This window comes from Ornithorhynchus anatinus, chromosome 18 (assembly GCF_004115215.2).
Source record: "Ornithorhynchus anatinus isolate Pmale09 chromosome 18, mOrnAna1.pri.v4, whole genome shotgun sequence".
Taxonomy (NCBI): domain Eukaryota; kingdom Metazoa; phylum Chordata; class Mammalia; order Monotremata; family Ornithorhynchidae; genus Ornithorhynchus; species Ornithorhynchus anatinus.
Window position 1 is genome coordinate 24,190,615 of NC_041745.1, and position 23,013 is coordinate 24,213,627.

Below are 23,013 nucleotides of genomic sequence, written 5' to 3' on the forward strand. Positions count from 1 at the left end.
TTAGAGATGTACTGAACGCAGGAGGAATAATGAAACTGCAGAGAAGGAGAAAGATCAGGGCTAGTGATGTAGATTTGGGAATCGTCCATATAGAAATGGTAGTTGAAGCCAAGGGATTGGGTCTAGGTGGAAAATAGAAACCGAAAACTGAGCTTTGTGGGACTCTCGCAGTTAGGGGGTGGGAGGCAGAGGAGGACCCCGCGAAAGAGACTGAGAATGAGCTGCTGGAGACACAGGAGGAGAACCAGGAAAGGATAGTGTCAGTAAAGCTGAGGTTGGGCACTGCTTGTAGGAAAAGAAGGTGGTTGACGTTGTCAAAAGCAGCTGAGAGGTTGAGAAGGATTAATTTGGGAGTAGAGGCTGTTGGATTTGCCAAGAACAAGATCATTGGTGACCTTTGGGAGGGCAGTTCTGGAGGATTGAAGGGGGAGGAAGCCAGGCTGAAGAGGGGTCGAGAGAATTGGAGGAGAAAAAGTGGATAAGCAGGTGTAGATAACTCAAACAAAGAGTTTGGTGAGGAATGGTTGAAGGGAGTTAAGGTGATAACTGGGGGGAGCAGTGGGGTCAAGGGAGGTTTTTTTTAGGATAGCTTCAATCTACCCCAGTACTTAGTACAGTGCCTGGCACATAGTAAGCACTTAACAAATACCATAGCAAACAAAGGGAAAAGGATAGGGGAGACGGGAGCGTGTTTGAAAGCAGTGGGGAAGAAACCTCTGGAGAGTGAAGAGTTGAAGGTGGCCGTCAGGGAGGGTAGAATATTGGAACAGTTGCATCTAACTCACTGTTTGTGGTTTTGTTCCTCTGGTGAGTAATCAGGGTGGGAGAAGCAATAGACCTGGGGGGAGTTTGTCAAATCGGGGCTCCCTGGAGCTGGGGCGCTCCCTGCCTTTCTCGCCTCTCCTTCCACATCCCTTAGCTGATTCTGGATCCTGTCTCCCATCATTTGACAGGAATCTTTACTACCAGGCAGTGACTTCTCTCGTCTCTTGGTCACGGTGGCACATTTTGCTTTCAGCTCATTGAGAACATCTCCATTTTGGGCTGAGAATGGAAACATTCTAAAAATGTTTCTATTACTTTCCCAGGGCTTTTGTGTGAGCTGCCTTTCAGTAAAGGGTAAAGACTTTGCCTTTGGTCATCCTCCAAAATCCTGGGCCCCAAGATAAGCCCAGAAATGTAGGGCAACCCCTCTTAATAATAATAATAATGATAGTGATAATAATTGTGCTATTTGTTAGGCGCTTATTATGTGCTAGGCAATGTACTAAGCACTGGGATGGATAGAAGCAAATCATGTTGGACATGATCCCTGACCTACGTGGGGCTCACAGTCTTAATCCCCGTTTTACTGGTGAGGTAACTGAGCCCCCAGAGAGGTGAAGTGACTTGCCCAAGGTCACACAGCAGACAGATGGCGGAGCCGGGATTAGAATCGAGGTCCTTTTGACTCCCGGGCCCATGCTCTGTCCATTAGAGCTGTTTCTCATTACCATTACCCTCTTCTTTGAGAAATATGAAGGCTAGGGCTGGGCATGGAGTAAGCGTCCTTGCGGGCAGGGGACAGGGGCCTACCAACTCTGTTATATTGTACTCTCCCAAGCCCTTTGTTCAGTATCCCACATGCAGTAAGCGCTCAGTAATTACGATCGATTGATTGGGAAGGTCTTCAGGTGGTCATAGGTTGACCGTTCCAACAAGGACTCAAGGATCTCCATTCTGGGCACTCGGATATTGATTTACAGCTGCTAAATTGCCAGGAGGTACAGTTTCCACTGTCTGAAGAGACCCCCCCACAGCGAAATGATATTTTCTGGGCTCTCCTAACAGCAAGCGCCAAATGAGTTCAGTGGACGGATTGATCTGGTCTGGGCCTGTTGTGTAGCTCTGGTCTAGGATTGGTGTTTCTTGACTATTCCCAAAAGGTCACCGTGATAAATTGAAATAATCGGGAGTGAACAGAATGAGGTAGCATGTAGTAGAAGCAGCGTTGGCTAATGGATAGATCTCAGGCCTAGATATATCAGAAGGACCTGGGTTCTCATCCCAGCTCTATCACTTGTCTGTTGTGAGTCACTTCGGCGAGTCACTTCACTTCTCTCGGCCTGTTACCTCTGTAAAATAGGGATTCAAAGCCCCATGTGGAATGTGGACTGTCCCCAACCTGATTAGATTGTATCTACCTCAGCGCTTAGTGTGTGCCTGGCACATGGTAAGCACTTAACAAATACCATAAAAAAATAAAGGAGGGAGTGGAGGGTCATGGAGTATGGGAATTCTCCAGGTTCCCCTCCCCCCCCAAGCCTCCTCTTTTCTTGGGCTAAACCAGGAAGTCACAGGCAGAATAAACATGGCTGGGGGGGGGGGGGGGGGGGGCTTATCATATTTGCTTTTCTCCTGCTCCCAAACTGGCTTTGGCCTGTGTCTTTCTAGTTAGGTGGAGGACCACCACATATTATTGCTGCTGCTGTTCTCTCTCTCTCTCTCTCTCTCTCTCTCTCTCTGTGTGTGTGTGTGTGTGTGTGTGTGTGCACATCTGTCCCCTTTGACCCCGACTAAGCCATCCTGGGTGTCATATTAAGCGATGGTTTACCAAATGAGTGAAAGCCAACAGTGTCTGCTGCTGTTGATGTCTCAGAGATAGTCCGTTTGGTGACCAGACTGCTTTTGCTCTCTCTACAGCTGCTTCGTAATGTGTCAGTCTTTTTTTTTTTTGAGTGCTCACCATATGCAGCACACTGTACTAAGCGCTGGGAGAGTCCAGTATAACAATAAACATTCCTGCCCACAATAAGCTTACAGTCTAGAGGGGTACCAGGCAATTGAATGTGGGGTGGCTCAAGGTAAATCATCATCATTAATAATAATTATGGTATTTATTAAGCACTCAATATGTGCCAAACACTGTACTAAATGCCGGGGTGGATACAAGCAAATTGAGTTGGACACAGTCCTTGTCCCCCTTGGGGCTCAGAGTGTCAATCCCCATTTTACAGATGAGACCCAAAGAAGCAAAGTGACTTTCCCAAGGTCACAGAGCAGAAAAGTGGTGGAGCTGATATTAAAAGTCATGACCCTCTGACTCTCACTCATGACTGCTACTCCAAATTCCTGTCCTGGCTGCAGTAGGCCATCGTTTTAACAGTCAACCATTGGTCTTTGAGAAATGCTCACCTGAATGGCAAAGGGCCGGGAAAGATGCGTTATCATAGTGTCATGGACAGTGTGTCAGAGGTTCTGTCAAGGACACTCATGCTCTTGGATGCAGACTCACTTCGACAGGGTTATCTTTGGATCGAAGGGCAGCCCACTCCTATTCAAGGAAGTGGGTGGAAAACCTTGCCCAGATGTTGGGGTGGGTAAAACTGGGGGTGTGCAGGATGACAGAAAAAGATCTACGGGTCAGAATGAGCCACAGACTTAGTATGCTCTGTCTTGTATATGTTTAGATACGCTTATGTTAAGTAAGACACATAAACAGGTCAACCTTTCATTTTTGAGGGTGAGATAAACTTGGGGCCAGACTCTCAATAGAGTTGTAATGCGCAAGGTGCGGGGGAGTGGGATGAGAGCATAATAAACACACACAACTCCAGGGAATTGGACAAGCAGGCAGATGCGCACCCACACACACCCAGGGTCAAGGAGGTGGACAAGTGCACATTCACATACACGCAGCCGGGGAATTGGACATGTGTGCATCCCCATGATCGGGGAGGAGGAGCATTCAGTCTGGGTCAGCTAAACTATGGGCAGTCTGATGTGCTGCTTTTCAGGGTAATGAGCAGCTGTTTTCTAGGCTCCACTGAAGGCACAAGGTGAACTCCAAGTAAACTAGAATGAGGAGTTTTTATACTGGGTAAGAAATAACTTCCAGACATGTAAGATAGAATATTGAATGAGCTTGAGGAATAGTGTAGAGTTCTCTTCCCTGGAGAAATTTTAACATAGGTTAAGTACATATATGCTAGAATGATTTAGATATATTTCCTGGCAGCAGAGGGGAATGACTGCTAATGCCGTGACTTTGATTAGAAGGCACTTTGGACCTTTTGGTTGAATATCAGATGATTAAAATTGATGTAATCAAAAAAGCAGAATTATCAGAGAGCCAAGTTCAACTCGAGCTGCACTATGATTCCTGGATCTTTTCGGTTTTGTATTTGCACGTCACAACCTCGTTTGGAGCCATAATTTTCTAGTTTGAACAAGGAATTTTATAAACAGAAGGGACCTAGTTTCAGCTACACCGCCAATCTCCTTAAGAGATTGTATCGTAGCTTCCTGAATAATAGCAGGTCAGTGGCTTTATATTCTGACTTTTGTTACTGGCATCTTGTGAAAAACAAATCAATGGATCTCGTAGCAAATTTTAATTTCTTCATCTAAAAAATTGGGGTAATAACTTATGGTTGGAGAGTGACAAATACTTGAAATGTTTCTGAAAAGCGCCTTTTGCCTACTGTTTTACATATCCGCTGACACTTTTGGAAAAAGTGACACCTATCATGTCGAAACGTGTATAGTGACATTTGACCATTTCTTTTTCCAGAAAACAAGACATGAACCACTGAAGGTCTCTTGGAAGTCAACTGTTCGTCTGTAAAATGGAGGCATAAGCCTTAAGATTTAGCTGAGATCCCACGATGGCCAAGGAATTTTGAAGTGGGACACGAAGGAGCTCCAATGCTTGTCAGTTTGAGCAGTGTTAAAGGGACAACTACCATGGTAACGCTAATAACGGAAAAGCTGCAGAACCAGAGGTTGGATGATTTCACCTGTAAAACGTACAGTATTAATCTGGTAAGGAGAATCCAGTGAATGTCTCTTTTTATTTGAAAAATACTTGTATTCAGTCCTCTAGACTGTAAGCTCATTGTGGGCAGGGACTGTGTCTACTAACTCTGCTTATACTGTACCCTCCCAAGCATTTAGCATAGCGTCCCGCGTACAGTAAGCTCATTAAAACCGATTGATTAACGTAAGAGGTCGCAATACTTATAGCGTTCTCTCCCAAGTGCTTAGTGCAGAGCTGTGCACCCAGTAAGCATTCAGATACGATTGACTGACTGATGGGAAGATAAGAAGGAATGAGAGTTCTGTTCTCTCTGCCTTTAGGGTAACACCGTCCAGAGCCAAGTCTCAGTTGGGAAATTTGCATTGGGGTCTGAAGAACTGCTATCTTCATGGAAGTGGATTTGCATTTGGAAATAGTCTAACCCTATGTGGCTGGGTTGAAATACATGTGGTTGCTTAATTTGAGGGACCTAGATACTTTTCCAGCCAGCAAAATCATTTGCAAGTGAAATACCTAGATATGAGCTATGGACACAGCCAAATAAGATGTCCCTTTCTGACATACCTGAAGCGTTTTTCATTCTGTAGATGGCCATAATATGAGTATTAGGATGAGTTTCCGAATTCAGGGGGAGACTGTGAAACTTTAGGTTGATTTCGGGGTGTTCAAAAATTGAAAATGTTATGATAGCAATATGAATTTTTCAATTTTTCCTCATTGATCATAGTCACTTCCATAGTAACTTTCAGTTGGAGCTACTTTTTTTAAATGAGGGAAGCTGTTTATTTAGAATATCTTAGTGGTAGAGAAGAGGGAGAGATCATAGGATCAACTAGGGGGAAAAAACCCTCTCCTAGAGAAGATAGCCTGTTAATTAGATTTCAAAGGATTTTTTTGAAAGTTGCACATTTCTAATAATAAGTGCTTATTTTGTGCCAAGCATTTCACCAAGTGCTGGGATAGATACAAGATAATCAGATGAGGCACAGTCTCTCTCTTATCTGGGACTCACGGTCTAAGTAGGGGAGAGAAAAGGCATTAAACTTCATTTTACAGATGAGAGAAAGGCATAGAGAATTTAAGTGACTTACCCAAGGTCACATAGCAGGCACGTGGAGGAATTGGTATCGGAACCCAGGTACTGTGACTCCCAGGCACTTTCCATTTGGCCATCCTGCTTCTCTAGATGTTGGAACAGGGGTGGAGATTATGGCCTTTAACGAGGATCCCAGAGCTGCAGCTTTCAACAGTGTTGTCTTTGAGACTCTGCCTCATGAAAGCTGTTGTTGTTTGTGGTGTTTAAGCGCTTACTGTGTGCCAGGCACTGTTCTAAGCGATGGGGTAGATATAAGCTAATCAGGTTGGATACAGTCCCTGTCCCGCAGGGGGTTCGCAGTTTTCATCCCCATTTTATAGATGAGGTAACTGAGGCCTAGAGAAGTGAAGTGAGTTGCCCCAGGTCACACAGCAGACAGGTGGCGGAGCTGGGATTAGCATCCAGGTCCTTTTGACTCCTAGTCCCGTATTCCATCCACTGGGCCACGCTGGTTGTCGTGGGCAAGGATTTTCTCTCTCTTTTTTTTTTTTTTGTTGAATTGTATTTTCCAAGTGCTTAATACAGTTCTCTGCACACAGTAATCGCTCAATAAATATGATTGAATGAATGAGCGGTTCTCTAAGCTATAGAACTTCAGCTCTTTGGACAACGTTGTTGATCGGCAGGGCTGTTTTGGACACGTGCCAAGAGCGTGCCCTTTTGGGCTCCTGCTGGGGTCATCTGTCAGTTTTGCCAGATGCAGTCACTACACTGAAATATGCCATCATTTGGAGACAGTAAATTTTGAAGCAGCTGATTAGTTTAATTCGGGTAATCAAGCTATAACAAAGGAGCCTCCTTTCAAGAACGATGAGGCATAGGGCTTGATCTCGAGACTTTGGAGCGTAGAACCAGCGTGCTGAAATTGGTTTGAATGTGGGTGGCTTTGCACGGTGGCGCTTGCCCTCTCTCATCCTCATCGGGGAGCAGCGGGGCTCAGTGGAAAGAGCACGGGCTTGGGAGTCGGGTCATGGATCAACTGTGTGATTTGGGGCAAGTCACTTAACCTATCTATGCCTCAGTTACCTCATCTGTAAAATGGGGATTAAGACTGTGAGCCCCATATGGGACAACCTGATAACCCTGTATCTCCCCAAGCACTTAGAACAGTGCTTTGCACATAGTAAGTGCATAACAAATGCCATTATCATCATCCTAACCAGTCTGGTTCTTTGCAGTAGGTTTAATGATGTGAACCTGTGGCTTTCATTTTAAAAAAAAAAAAATGACTATCGAGTGACGCGTTTATTTTTAACTTGATAATCCCATGTAGCTCTGACTAAATTGAACTCCCATGAAAGGCCGGTTGGATGTAGTTCACTCTGTAATATGGATCAAGTGACTTCTCCTGAGATGTTCTCTGCAAGAGTGTGTGCCGTGGCCGACCTTAAAGAGTTCAGTCACGTTAAGACAGCCTGCCTTCAATCATGACTCTAGGCTGTATCCGGGTGGGTGATGTGAGTCCAAGAGCCCTAGGCAAGTCCCAGCTTAATGCTTTAAACTTGAAGCTTGTATTGAAGCAGCCTAGCCTAGTGGATAGTGCATGGGCCTGGGTGTCAGAAGGATCTGGGTTCCGTTGCTGGCTCTGCCATTTGCCTGCTGTGTGACCTTGGACAAGTCACTTCACTTCTCTGTGCCTGTTACCTCATCTGTAAAATGAGGATTGAGGAGGCCTTCCCAAGTTGATTTCTAATCTTCCTTCCTTATGTCCCTCTACCTCCCCTTTAGCCCTTAGCTGCCACTTAAAGCATCGATGTCCTCCTGCCTAGAGTACTTAGGTACATATTTATTACATCCTGTTACTTTCTCCTTTGTAATTCAGTTGTAGTATTTGTCTCTCTTTCTGTCCCTAGGTCATAAATTCCTTGAGAGGAGGGATCGTGTATACAGATTTCAGATGTGCTCTTAGTATTGTGCACTTCACTCAGTAAGTGCTCAATGAATGATAAAGGGGATAGAGTGGGTTTAGCTGAAGTCACCCCAACACCTGTTTGTAGACAGTGAATGGCAGCCTGGACTATACTCTGGGCTATTGTGACTTCTGTCACAAGGTTTAAGGAAAATGTAAATTGTATTCTCAAGTGAACTCTACAGAAACAGTTCATAGAGTGAAGATGAAGATTGTCCTTAGAAAATGAGAAATGAGATTTGAGGTAGAAGCATGTTGTTGGGGAGAGAAAGGACCGAGGGAGGGAAGGAGATAACTTCAGCTGGAATGTTTTGTCTGCAAAGACTGTAAATACTTTCTTTAAGACACTTTCAAGCAGGAGTGTCCCAGTTACTACCAAATTTCTTGATCTCATTCTACAGAAAGGTGAAGCAGGTAATCTTGAAACAAACATAACAAAAGCCCAAATCTGCCAGGTAAACTGTTTATTAATCCAAAGTACATATGCTGCTTTTCCTAAAGTTTGCTATGGCCTTTTTGTTCTGAGTTACCTGTGTGACCTAAGTCAACCAGCTTTCAGTTGGTAAAGTCTTTCCTAGCAGAGTCATTGTCAGTAGGTCAATTTGAATGGGCATGTGGATTTTTCCATAGAGTGTCTCAATTTGCATTAAGCCTTTAAGTTTAATTTAGCTCCCGTATTTTCCAGAACTCCAAGTGGCTTAGTTTTATAATTTTATCACTGTTGTGAGGTAGGGGGAGACTGGTATTATTATGCTCCTTTTTCAGATAGGGAAATCTGGGCAAGCGGCAGGTGGCTGAGCAAGGACTAGAATCCAAGTCTCAGGGTTATCAGTTTTCCAGTTTTATATACAAGCAGTCTGGTTTTCAGCTGGTCTGTTCCCAGACCAGTCTGGATAAACTCTTAAGACAGTGCTTTGCACACAGTAAGCACTCAATAAATACGATTGAATGAACAAGGCACTGGATGCCTTTATGTCTCGTAGTCCCACTCTAGGCTGTAAACTCATTGTGAGCAGGGTACGTGCCTACCAAATGTGTGGTATTTTCCCGAGTTCTAAGTACAATGCACAGCACACAGTTAAGGCATAGCACTGCTAGATTGATTTTTCAGTTCCGAGACTTCCTTGGCCTCACTAGGCTCTGTACAAGAATCCAAAGTAGCTTCATTTCTTGTTGACTGGGGTAACGGTCTAATCTACAGGAAGGAACAGTCAGTTTTGTTGGTAGTTTTCCAGCCCTGAAGTTTGTAACTTTCAGTTTTTAGTTGACTTATTTCATATAACACCTTGAATATTGTTAATTTGTAGGGTCTTTACCTTTAATGAACTTCCTTGCCATTCCTGAAATAACTTACCAAAAAAAGGTACAGTTTAGTGACATAAAAATAGATGAGCAACAAGGCCCTAGCATCTCCATATTTCCGACCCTTGTATTTAATCCAATTCCTCACCTTTTCATTAAACTATAGAAAAGGTAAGGGGATAGAAGAATACTTGGCCTTTTCTCTAGATCTTAAGTTCCAGCTTCTCTTTATTTTATTAACAGTTTAAAAAAAGAGTTGAGTAACTGATACTTCAGAATTGTAACTTCTGGAGTAGTTTTAAGCACTTGTCAAAAACTGAAAATTTTAGATTGACCACTATTTTGTGCTTGGTACAGCACGGGCCTGGGAGCCAGAAGGTTGTAGGTTCTAATCCTGGCAGCATCACTCGTAGACTGCGAGCCCGTCATTGGGCAGGGATTGTCTCTATCAGTTGCTGAATTGTACATTCCAAGTGCTTAGTACAGTGCTCTGCATATAGTAAGCACTCAATAAATACTATTGAATGAATGAATGAATGAATGTTGGGTGACCTTGGGCAAGTTACTTCACTTATCTGTGTCTCAGTTATCTCATCTGTAAAATGGGGATTAAGACCCAAGTGGGACAGGAACTGAGTCCAACCCAATTTGCTTATATCCACCCCAGCATTTAGTACAGTGCCTGGCACACAGGTAAGCACTTAACAAGTACCATTATTATTATTATTATTATTATTTTGGAGGAGATGTACTCAATAAGGCTTTGAAGGGGGGGATCTTCTAACACCTTGCTCCGTCCCCCATCTCCTCACCCATTCACACAAAACACATTCCTTATCTCACCGTGCCAGTGAACTAGCTATTTCAGATACACATGGAGCTTTCTAGGATATCATGAGTGACAGGATTTTGAGGACGGTCAGTTTTGGGGTCCCTCCTTGGAAAAGGGTATGCAGGCGGTTGTCCTATAATTCAGGGTTGTCTCCTCGCAGAACCCCATATTAAGGAAAATTCATATTGTGCTCAACCCCTATCCAGTTTCACACCCGTGTGCACAGCCATTTATTTCAACCCAGAGCTGTGCTGCGTCCAGGTGTGTTACTTGAAGAATTTTCCCATATTTTGCTGTTGCATTCTATCCAAAATGCATAGTGAAAACAAGCATGAAGGAAAAACGGACTGAACTTATAAATGTAGGATGGATATTTTGCAGAACTCATTTAAACTGTAATAGAAACTGGATATGATGTTCCTTTAAGTAAGAAGTCGGTGGATTTTTGTGGCACATGTGTGTTTCTCATGTGACTTTCTTTTGGAATACTGGGTATTAGATGTCTGTTTATAAAATCCAGTCTTGTATAACTTCATCTACTATGTCTGAGATGACAAAGTTACTGGCAAGAAATTTTGTTTTCTCAGAACGGAGGACTTTTGGAGAGTTCCCTCTTCATCCACAGTTGCCGTTTTCTGTCTACTTACTGTCTTTTTTTCATCAGTGGTATTTGTTGATCACTTACGCTGTGCAGAGCACTGTACTAAGCCTTTGGAAGCATACAACAGAGTGAACATACACATTCCCTGCCTACAACAAGCTTACAGTCTAGTCTTTTTTTCCCCATATTTAACTTTATAGTTTGGAATTGCTTCACTGGTTTCGCTTTTTGTAGTATCCAAGCTAGTACAAGTAGCTTCATGCCACAAATGATGAATTTTAAGGTACATTTCAAATAAAGAACCAATAGGACTTAGGGATATTTGAGAAGCAGCATAGTCCAGTGGATGGAGCATGGGCCTGGGAGTCAGAAGGACCTGGGTTCTAATCCTGACTCCTCCCCTTGCCTACTGTGTGTGACCATGGGCAAATCATTTCAATTCTCTAAGCCTCACTTAGCTCATCTGTAAAATGGGGATTAAGACTTTGAGCCCCATGTGGGACCGGGATTGGGTCCAACCTGTAACTTGTATCCATCCCATCACTCAATATAGTGTCTGGCACACAGTGGGCGCTTAACAAATATCACAATTATTATTATTATTATTACCCTAGCACATAGTGCAATGTCTGGCACATAAAAAGCACTTAACTAATGCAAAATAAAAATGGAAATCAGATCAGCTCATGGCCTACCATTTCTATCAGGGATTTTGAGAACAAATGTTGATTTTTTAAACACTAGTTGCTAGTGTACAAATTTTTGGAAAGGTTATCAAAACTCTTGGGGAGAAATCCTTGCAATGGTTTCTATGACAAAAACATTAACAAATCTTTATTATCTCAACTTTCTTCCCTTTTTCCTGCTGAAAAATAATGTTGCAGTTTGACCACAACTTCCTGTGTTGGGGTTGTAAATATAAAATCTGATAATCCAATAAATCAATAGTAAGTAGTAGTCATGGAGTGGAAAATGCCGAAATGTGCCAAAAAGAACGTATTGGCCATATTGGATCATCCAGAAGTGTAAAAGTCATTGGGCAAGTCTGTGGAATTCAGTTGATTTTTGAAATTGGGTTTCATGGGAGATTCTTTTTAAATTATGAAAATGTTTGGGAAACTTTTGAGTGTGAATATTGAAAAGGTTTAATTTTCAAAAATATATCGAGAATTGAATTGTACTTTCCAAGAGCTTAGGACATGCTCTGCACACAGTAAGCACTCAGTAAATGAGATTGAATGAATGAAAGAACTTTCTCATTTTCTCATGCAGGCTAGCAGTTTGGAACTTCATTCATTCATTCATTCAATAGTATTTATTGAGCGCTTACTATGTGCAGAGCACTGTACTAAGCGCTTGGGATGAACAAGTCGGCAACAGATAGAGACAGTCCCTGCCGTTTGACGGGCTTACAGTCTCATCGGGGGAGACAAGAACAATGGCACTAAACAGCGTCAAGGGGAAGAACATCTCGTAAAAACAATGGCAACTAAATAGAATCAAGGCGATGTACAATTCATTAACAAAATAAATAGGGTAACGAAAATATATACTTCTGTGGTACTGGTCCACAAATAAATATTGGATAATAAAGGAGTCAGAATCTTTAATCGAGTTACAAAGAATTTATTTTAATGGCACTTAAGCACTTTCTACATGCCGGGCACTATACTAAGCAATGGGGAAGATACAAGTTAATCATGTACCACCCGGGGCTTACTTACAGTCTTAATCCCCACTTGACAGCAGAGGTAACTGAGGCATAGTGAAGTGACTTGCCCAAGGTCACACAGACAAGAGGGGTAGCTGGGATGAGAACCCAGCGTCTTCTGACTCCCAGGCCTGTGCTCTGTCCACCTGGCCATGCTGGTTAGTGCAAAACGCCCCATACTTGGAGTAAACTTTTTCATGAGATTCAGGTTAGTAGCATTTCCTATTAAGGATTTAATTTTTCAGTGGAATCTATCAATATAAATTGCTGAGCTTGTTCCTGGGAGTATTACTTCAGGTAAAAAAGCAGATGTATCAAAAGACTAAACCATAGTAAGTGTCTACCTTCACTCAGGGATTCCTGAAGTGGTTGAAATGCTCGTAATTGATTGTCATCCAATGAAAATCGTGTTACTTAGCTGAATTAAAATGGCTTTAATCATGTCATTATGATTCCCACATTAGCTAATTAATACCCAAGTTTCCTTTTTCCTTTGGTATTCAAGATGAAAATGAAACATTTACCCTCAAGATATATGGTATCTCAGATTTCTTGCCAATATGTCAGGTGCGTTCTCTGGTAAGTCAGGTAATGCTACCCGCAGATAGCACAGTTTGAAAAAGGCTCTGATGTTAGTCATCTTATATTTACATAATAGAATGCCTCTTATAATTGTCTTTTCTCCTTAAATTGCAATTAAGATTGGAAGTCTAAATTAGTGTCCTGAAATCCTTAAGTCCATTGGTTTTTAATAGTTAAGGCCTTGCTGGTCTTTATCATGTTAAGCAAAATGTGGCTTAACATTAACTTAAAAAAAAGAAAATAATCTAAAGCATACAGTCCTTGGGGGGAAAAGCTATTCTAGAGTGAAATTTATTGTAAAACTTTCATGTACTAATAGACGTACAATCTGGATTTCCCAGAGTATTTCTTTGAGTTCTCAGCGCTTTAGCTGTAACCTCAAAGTTCAAGGTTTTGTATCACTGAACAAAAATGCTCCACTGCCGAAGGATGTTTACTTAAAACTGTACTTGTATCTTGAAAGGAAGTCTCTAAACAATACTATCTTTTTTGGCTTAATACAGAAAACAAGATCCAAAAACAGCCTGTAATGGAGGCATGCTAAAATAATCAGGTTCTTTTCTCCCCTATTGGATCCCCCTAAAAAAAGCAAACAAACCCACAGCAGCAAATTTTGCTTAGAATATAAATTTGTCTACATTTTTAAGACAGAAGAGGCTAATATCATAAAACAAATTAGATGAGGAACTATATAAACAGTAAAGAGCTTTCTGAGCTGTTTATAATTTACTGGGGTCTGTCAAAACATTTGTTTTCACAATGCATTTTGGCTAGAGCGGTTTGGAAGAAACAGCAAATGTTCTTCCAGTTTGAGCCTGCCTGGTTCTAGGGTGATGTGTGTATGGGTGTAGTGTTAATCGCAGTGAGTATTCCAGTACAGGTTTTGCTTAATACAGGGGCCCGTGAGAGTGCATTATAGGAGAACTGGGTTTGGGTTTTTTGAAAGCTTAAGTCTGTTGATGCAGTTTGGAATGAAGGGGGCAAAAGCTGCATTGTAGAGTCGAGGAGGGAGCTGAAGGAGAGGAAGTGCAGGGTGTAGTGGATAGAGCACGGGCCTGCGAGTCAGAAGGTCACAGGTTCCGATCCCAGCTCTGCCACTTGTCTGTTGTGTGACCTTGGGCAAGTCACTTAACTTCTCTGTGCTTCAGTTACCACATCTGTAAAATGGGGATTGAGACTGTGAGCCCCATGTGGGACAAAGGACTGTGTCTTACCTGATTTGTTTATATCCAGCCCAGTGCTTAGTCCAGAATCTGACATATAGTAAGCGCTTAACAAATGCCATAATAATAATAATGTGACAGGAGTGGTAGGAGGGAGATGGGGCAATATCTGGATGGTGTTAATGGTGGAGACAGGGGTTTTTTTTTAGATTCACTTCTCTTTCATTATACATAGTCTGTCACCAAATTCTGTCAACTCTCAATTCCTCTCTATCCAAACAGCCTCTCCAAGTACCTATTATCAATCAATCAGTGGTATTTATTGAGTGCTTACCATGGGCTGAACACTGTACTAAGTGCTTGGAAGAGTATAATAGTACAGAGTTGGCAGACATGTCCCCTCCCTTCAACGAGCTTATCATCTTGCTGACCGGCTGACTTCCCTGGCTCCTGTTTTATCCTTCTCCAGTCCTTACTTCAGAGGCAGCGTGGTGTAGTGGATAGAGCACGGGCCTCAGAGTCAGAAGCTCATGGGTTCTAGTCCGCGCTGTGCCACTTGTCTGCCGTATGACCTTGGGCAAGCCACTTCTCTGTGCCTCAGTCACCTCATCTGTAAAATGGGGATCGAGACTGTGAGCTCCAAGTCAGGCAGGGACTGTGTCCAACCCGATTTGCTTGTATCCATCCCAGCTCTTAGGACAGTGCCTGGCACAGAGTAAACACCTCACAAATACCATAATTATTATTATTATTGTTATTCTGCTGCCCAGATCATATTTCTTAAAATGTCTAGTCAATATCCCACCGCTCTTCAAAAGTCTTCAATGGCTGCCTAGCCATCTCCACCTCCTTACCTTCCACAATAAGGTGTCAGTCGGCTCCACCCATCGTACCTTACCTCACTGATCTCCCACAGTCCAGCCCGCACACTTCGCTCCTTCAACACCAGTCTCCTACCTCGCCGTATCTTCATTTTGTCTATTTCGCTGCCAGCTCCTTGCCCGCATCCTCCCTCTGTCCTGGAACACCCTCCCCCGCTTCTCATCCTACAGACCAGCACTTCCCCTACCCTGGAAGCCATCCCGGCCCTCGGGGAGCTCGGTCTCACAGTGGAAGGCCAGGGAAGGGGATTGGCAGGAGACTCACAGGGAGAGATGAGACCAAACACCAAACATTTGCACCAAATGAAAACGAAAAGCCAGTAGGGTACTGTGGCCAGAGAGCAGAATTTCAGGCTCCTTGTGGATCAGAGTCCAAGTCAGACCTGCAGTAGTTGCAGCCGCCATTCCAAGGCTTTGTAAAGCTGCAGCTGCATCTCTCCCTGCTCTGGGTGGGGCAAGGCAGGATGCGAAGGAGGATCCTGGATGATGCAAAGGGGAGGCAGCGTGGTTGTCCCCGGGGGAGGTGGGGCAGGAAGCTGATTTTCACTTCCTCTCTGCTCTGTACAATATCTATTATTAATAGTAATAAGAAGCAGAAGCAGCATGGCTTAGTGGAAACGGCACAGGTTTGGGAGTCAGAAGTCGTGGGTTCTAATCCCGGCTCCGCCACTTGTCTGCTGCGTGACCTTGGGCAAGCCACTTCTCTGCGCCTCAGTTACCTCATCTGTAAAATGGGGATTAAGACTGTGAGCCCCACGTGGGTCAAACTGATTAGCTTGTAACTACCCCAGTGCTTAGAACAGTGCTTGGCACATAGTAAGCGCTTAACAAATACCATTATTATTATTAATAAAATTATATTTATATTGATGCCTGTTTACTTGTTTTGATGTCTGTCTACACTCCCCTAGACTGTAAGCCCGTTGTGGACAGGGATTTTCTCTCTTTATTGCTGAATTGTACTTTCTAAGCTCTTAGTACAGTGCTATGCACACAGTAAGCACTCAATAAATATGATTGAATGAATGGATGAATAAGCGCTCAACAAAAACTCTTGACTGACTTGCCTGGATCCGGGTTGATGGTCATTTGGATTGGGATGGGGCGGGGAAGGGATCTAGGAAATCTTGTGAAGGAAAAACCGATCTCTGTTTACTTAACCTTTCCTCTTTAATTCTTTTTCCTCTTTTCTCCTCCCTCGGCATTTTCCTCCCTGAATCCTGCCCGCTGGAGAAAGTGTAGAGTGGGTAGGATTGAAGAGTTGAGAAATGTATGGTCACTTTTACTAAGATATTTGAATCTCTGGCTCCATGGGGACGCTCGAATACCTTGTTACCTGTGAATTATGGCAGCAGAGCAAAAAGATGGTCATGTTGGAGCATAACCTTGGCCCCAACTTCACTAAGTCTTAACTATACTTTCACACTTGTGTAGTTGGGGCTGACCCAAGAATGTGTTAGTAGTAGTAACAACATTTGACTGATGCCCTGTACTAGGCGTGCAGAGTAACCCGAGTGACACATGAACTGACCATACACCGAGCTACAGCACTTCATATCGGAAAAGAAGTAATTTTGCTTCACCACCTCCCTGTCCCCATAAGGAGGGCGAGCAAGGGTGCTGCTCTGTGGGTTACAACACCCTTCTGTCTCTTCTCGGAGGAAGAATTGAACTTGTTATGCATTTAATTAGAGAAACAGTGTGGCCTTGTGGAGAGCACAGGCCTGGGAGTCGGAAAGACCCGGCTCCTCCACTTGTCTGTTGTGTGACCTTGGGCAAGTCACTTGATTTCTCTGTGCCTCACTTACTTCATCTGTAAAATGGAGATTAAGACTGTGAGCCCCATGTGGGACAAGGACAGTGTCCAACCTGATGAGCTCGTATCTACCCTATCGCCTAGACCAGTGCTTGTCACGTAGTAAGCACTTAACAGATGCCATCATCACCATTTGCATAGTAGTTGTCTGCTCTGTGATGATTTTTTTAGGTTTTCCTCAAAGGATCCTATCAGGTAAGTTAGGAACAGTGTGCTTTTTACAGATGCAGAAACTGAGGCAAAAAATCGTATTTGACTCTGCAGAATGACTCTGAAACCGCAAGTGACAGACAAAATTGGAACAGTTAACCTAAACAATGCTGCTAAAAAACGTAGTGTGTGCTCCTTTCAGGCACCGAATTTTTCAATTATAAAGCTACAAACGTTCACAACCCAGGCTCCCAAACCAACCACAAGAGGGATGGTACCCTTGCGTCTTTTAAACTTTCGGAAGAATAGTTTGTGGAGAAAACAGAACTGAATTTGCTTTGACGACTAAAGACCTTTTAATGTTTCCTGGCAAGGTTTGCGCTCATTGTCTTTCACACCATGTGTAATTGTATGGTGTTGAAACCTCTTTCTCTGATTAATTTCAGTACTCATCTGAGAAGCTGAACAAAAGTGGCAGTTTGTTCCCTTTCGAAATCAATGGTAAGTTCCAAAGCAGTAGCTGTGTCTTACCGAGGTAATTGGTATAGTAAGCAGCCTTTCTGGTGCAAATCAGGTAAAGCAGAGGAATGGGCTGTGCTGTTGTGGAGCTTGCTGGTTCAAACTAGTCACTGAACAATACTGGGAGTCCTTAGTGGTGTTAGTTTTGTATTTGTAATCTGCTTTGCACAGCAAAAGCCCATGTAGCGTACTTTTTTTTTTCACCATTAATTTGGGTAGATAAGTACTCAAAAGCAGGGCATTTTTCCAACTCTATTTTCTGTGGTCTTTGAAGATAGCAAATTGACAAGCTTATGTCTCACCTCTTTGGGCACCATAGAGCCACATACTACAAAGTGGCTTTTGCACATAAGGTGAACTATTTGAACTTTGCTGTTAAAATTAGGTAAAGATCAAGGGTTCACTTTGAGAACTGCAGGAGTTGTTTTAACAATTATACAAGGTGTGTGTATACTGGTGTTTGCACCTCTTTTAAAATGTTCAAGCTTTGTGTCTTGAAGAAACTTACGGCAGAGGTGTAACGTAATTATGAAATGAGAAGGCTTTATATACTGTTTTTTACTACTGTCTATTTTGTACATTTTAGTTCTGAAACATGTGGTGGATTTCTGAATATCCCAACTTTTACCCTGACCTTATTGGAAGAGGGAATTTTTCATCTGTAGTATAAAAGCAGGACAAGGGTCTCATTGTCAGTTTGACTGGCTTATTTCTTTGTAGAACATTTATTTAAAAATCTTTAACTATATAATGTGGAAGAACAGCTGTAAAACAAAGCTGAATGTAGTCCAAAAAAACAAATTCTCGAAAGAGTATAAGGGTTGGCTGGTAGCATAGGCTTCTCATTTTCCCTTCTCTGCCACTTCCCCTCCCTTCCCCCCCAGTACCCATAGCCAGGTGCTACTCTCCTTTTGTTCAAAGTTCTGGAAGATGTTAGTGCTCAAAGTAATATCTTATTTAGAATCACTGTCTTGGATTTTTGAGTATTCTTTAGGAGGTAAAAAGAGAGTGGGGCGAAGGGAGAAACGTTTCTTTTTAGAGGGAGTAAAGAACACAATATGAATGCCATTATGATCCATGCTTAGAATTCCAAAAATATTTTTGTTTTGTGGAATATTTAAAAATCATATTCTCCATATTTAGCTTTATCCACAGTAACAGGAGTTTCAGGTTATGAAGTAAAATCTTAGCAAAAAATAACCTCAGAAAAAAGTTTGGATTTTACAAAACTTTATTTACACCTAATACACCTCTTTTAATACTTATGCGATGAGTATGTAAACATTTTAATTAGCCAATCCCACACTTATCAATATAATCTGGTATTGATGTATTTGGCCACATCAACCTGAAGAATTGGGTTTTATTTTCTTTATAAATTTGTCAATTTTTGTTCACATTTTAGCCTTGGGTAGGCTCCTGCCCTTTTTTGTCCTTGTCGAATTTCTTTAAGAAGAGAGTTCATTCCATGCTGATGTTCACGGCAGATTTAATGCAGACTATAAGGAATAAGTCTAAATTTTTCCCCAATGTGCGTTCTAGCTAAATTAACGTTGTGAAAATCATCCAGCAACAGTGATGGTTGTGTGCCCCGAGGGAAGCTATTGAGGCCCCTTACTTTGTCTTTGGAATAAATTTGCTCCCATTGATTCCGAAGTACCCAAACTATTGCTCACTTAGTGGAAAGTGATTCTTCTCTTTAAATAGACAAAAATCAAAATACTTAACCTATACTCCCTGATAGGTTTTCCTTCTTCAGGGTGAAAAGAAAAAAAAAGACATTTGGATTACTTCCCGAAGAATTCAGAAGGGGGGAAATAGGCAGGCTTTTAAAAAGTTTGATTTGTGGTTACTTTTGTTTCACGTTTGTTTCCCTTTAAAGTGAAACTGCCGAGGAGCCTAAATTAGCCTTCCAGATAAAATTCATGTGCCGAATAATGTACCTGCACCAAATTTGCATTGGTGCACGCACAGCTGCCAGTTCTCCCCCTCCTCTCTCACTCCCATTATCACTACATCCAAACCACACAAGCATCCGCCTGCCACAAAATCATCACTCCTTCCTCCCTCCAAACCCAGCCCAAAATGCTACAGAATAGGTGTGCCACCCAATTTCTTTCATCCTGGCCTGGTTTCTTTCATGTTTCGGCCTTGGGCTAATTTACGTGTTTACCGTTCAGTTCAATTTGCAGTTACTTGGTTGAACTCGTTTCCTGTCGGCTAACGTTTCTTTTTTTTCCTCCCCTTTCCTTTCGTCTCCCCTTTCTGCCAAACTTGGTGGCGCCGCCTTTTCTTCGTTAGAAGAGAGCCCTTGGAGAGTTTTAAATGGGGGCTGTCCGATCCGAAGCGAGGTGACCAAGAGTTCGGCCTTCCCTTTTCCGTCGTGCCCGTTCAGCGCCGCCAAGAGCATGGGGCTGCAGTGGCAGCAGGACTCCCCCAGCCCATCTATGGTGTCGGGGTGGATCAGCGAACTAAACCTAAACGAAAACTCAGGGCAGCCGCTGGCCCCGCCTACCAAACGACACTGTCGCTCGCTGTCCGAGCCGGACGAACTCGCCCGCTGTCGGTCCCCGTGGAAACCCGGCAGCTCCAAGGTCTGGACTCCCGTCTCCAAGAGACGCTGCAATAGCGGCGGGAGTGCCACTCTACAGCGCTGCAACAGCCACGGGAGCGCCACCCTCCAGAGGAGCACCAGCATCAGCCTTCCGCAGAACGTCCTGTCGCTCAATAACATCTTCACCGTCCCCGGCTTCAACACCTCCCCCATACCCAGACCTTCCTCTGCCAGCAGCGGCTTCGTGGACAGTAGCGAGGGTAGCACGAGTTCGACTTTCCGCTGGAATTCCGGAGGACCGGGCGATTTTAACCCGAGGCGGCGCCTCTCTCTCTCACAGGAGCACATTACCGAGACGGGGAACCTCTTGCCTTCGGCCAATAGCACGCCCACCTCGACACCAGAGCTTAGTCGGCGCCAGGGCTTGTTGAGATGCCGCTCACAGCCCTGCGTACTGAACGACAAGAAAAGCCGGCTAAAGCGCAGACGTGATGAAGACGTGCGGTGGAATCGCCCATCTTTAGACTTTTTTAAAATGACACGGGTGAGATTTTTACTTTCTTGAGGGGTAGGGCCTGAAAACAGTCCTCGTACCCCAACTGTTCCTAGCCAAGCTGTGCCTCTTGTAAGGAACCAAGTAGATCTCCTTTTGGCTCTTCTGTTTCTGCACGGGGCAAAACTCTGGGGTAATGGGAGGTTAGGGGGTGGGTAGGGAGGCAGCTTCAGACGTTCATTTGGCTGCTCGTGCAATCCCTTTTGCATCTAACTGCAGTGTACCATCATCGAGTGCTAACCTCTACAGATTCTAACGGTGCTATTGGGGTGTTTATAGTAACCTTGTTTAAAGTGGGATGGAGCTGTGAATAATTATTGAAACACACTGACAAAACTGAATTTTACTGATTCCATCACCCTTTCTTACCTTGGAGATTCTTAGAGGTGAGAAACTAAAGTTTCCGTGAAAGTGTGATTTTTTTTTTTTTTTGGTCAGGGTTAGTATTCTGAGATGTATTGGGCTAAATTACTCCCTCTCATTGGTTCTTGATAGTAGGTCAGGAGATTGGAGGGAAACATGAACTCCTCCAGGCCACTTGCCTGGTGCCCTGACCCATCCTGAAACCCACAGGTAACACTCTAAAGCTGTCACTCTTAATGATGCCAGAGTAGCCTTTTGGAATTAATGGATCTCTGTAATAACTGAACAAAAGGAAAGGCAGATCTGTGACATGGTAATTTTCTCATTTTTGCATAAGCAAAGCATCCTATTAAGCTCTCATTGGTATAAAGCCAGTGTTAGTTGTGCAGATCAGTGGTGTTACTCTTTGGCAAATTGTGCATAGTGGAAAATGTGAACATTTAGAATGAACGGATGCTTCAGAAAGTTTTAATAACAGCAAATGCACATTTGTCCATCAGAAGGACTAAACCATAATTGTTTACAAGGAAAGAACACTGTGCCGACTTCCAAGCTAGTGCTACTGAACCTCAGGACAGTGTTTTCTAAGACACTCAGTTGTATCCAGAAGATAATGTTACATTTTTCAAATTAATTTGGCACATAGTAACCCATGTCTATTTTCAGGGGCTTTTCCGAAGGCACAGCATATTTGGCACAGCCAAGTGAGCCGGAATTTAGTAACTGCTTGGCGATTGGTTGGTTTGCTATACCAAACCTCCCGAAGAATTGTCTGCTTGCCTAGTGAGAAAGACACTTTCGGTCCTTTTCGGCCTTGTCACATGGAGATAATGGGACCTCAGGGAACTTGAGCGGGTGGAGGGGGAAGAGTCTGTCTTCCTCTTTAGCCATTTTCCTAAAGGGATTTCTGATATCGGGAATCTGGTCCAAACCATAAATGGATTCCTTCCAAGTGGGAAGTACTCAGGGGTGAGAGGTTCAGTGGAAAGAGCATGGCTTGGGAGTCAGAGGTCGTGGATTCTAATCCTGGCTCTGACACTTGTCAGCTGTGTGAATTTGGGCAAGTCACTTAACTTCTTTGTGCCCGTTACCTCATCTGGAAAATGGGGATTAAGGCTGTGAGCCCCACATGGGGCAATCTGATTATCTTGTATCTCCCCCAGCGCTTAAAACAGTGCTTGGTACATAGTGCTTAATAAATACCATTATTATTATTAATGGGATGAAGTCTCCTTGATGGCGCAGAGAAGAGCAATAGCTAGAGGGAAGGCACTTATTTACTGGTGTTGCTTTGCTCATTTATGATGAAGAGGGTTAGCTCTTTGAGGGGAAGGATCTTCCCTTTCAGATTGGAGATTAGAGTTCTGGAGATATAGTTAGCAATATGGAGGGTAAGGAAATTAAAGGAACAGGAAAAAATGGCTCAGTAAGCAATCTGAGAGTAGTTCAGGGGCCAGAACAAACTGGTTGGTTGGGTTAATGGTTTTAAAGAGACCAAGAGAGGTGTTTAATCCTCCACCTTTAACTGAGGTGCTTAGTACAGTGCTCTGCACACAGTAAGCACTCAGATATCACTGACTGACTAGTGCTTGAGAGTTTGTACTGTGAAATACATGTGTGTGTGTATTTCCCCATCAGGAAGGTAAGCTTTGAGTCTTGGAATGTTTAAAGGCTCAAACTGTGGCATGGTGCTCACAGTTGTGAAACCTGATCACACCTACAAGCTCCCGTAGGGCTTTGGGGAGCATTGCAGCAGTTTGCAGGGAAGACATAGGCAAGCTCTTAGCTCCTTGGCAGAATCTGTGACTAGATCTCCATGTGGCGAAAGCTAATTAGAAAGGAGAGGAGACACCACTCAGCAATGTGTTTTTGCATGTGTATGTGAGTGTTTATGAAGTAGAAATAAATGGACAAATAGAAAGAGGGGTAGACAGAATTCTGAGGAGATTATAATCTAGCTGACTGGTATGAAGATAAAGGAAGAAGGCAGTTGTTACATTCACGTGTCATGTAGTTTTAGCTCTGTGTTCAGTCATGAAATCTAACACTAGAAGGCACTTTCTGGAAAGAACATATCTGATGTTTATATTTTCTAACTGACCGTGTTTGTCATCCACATTCAGTCTGAAAAAAGTCCTACCTCTAGATCTCTAGTTGTCAACATCTGGAGGGATGCAGATTGA

General features: G+C 43.3%; 1 protein-coding gene across 5 annotated transcripts in view; it reads left to right on the forward strand.

Moving 5' to 3' along the window:
- Positions 1-23,013, forward strand: part of FAM53A (family with sequence similarity 53 member A) — a 96,182-nt gene that overhangs the window by 26,213 nt on the left and 46,956 nt on the right. For all 5 annotated transcript variants that reach the window (XM_029083138.2, XM_029083140.2, XM_029083139.2 and 2 more), the window contains 3 exons: positions 4,553-4,803; positions 17,288-17,342; positions 19,662-20,458. In XM_029083138.2, the coding sequence (XP_028938971.1) occupies positions 4,687-4,803; positions 17,288-17,342; positions 19,662-20,458 (969 nt within the window). In that variant the 5' untranslated portion in view covers positions 4,553-4,686. The remainder of the gene's footprint in view (positions 1-4,552; positions 4,804-17,287; positions 17,343-19,661; positions 20,459-23,013) is intronic.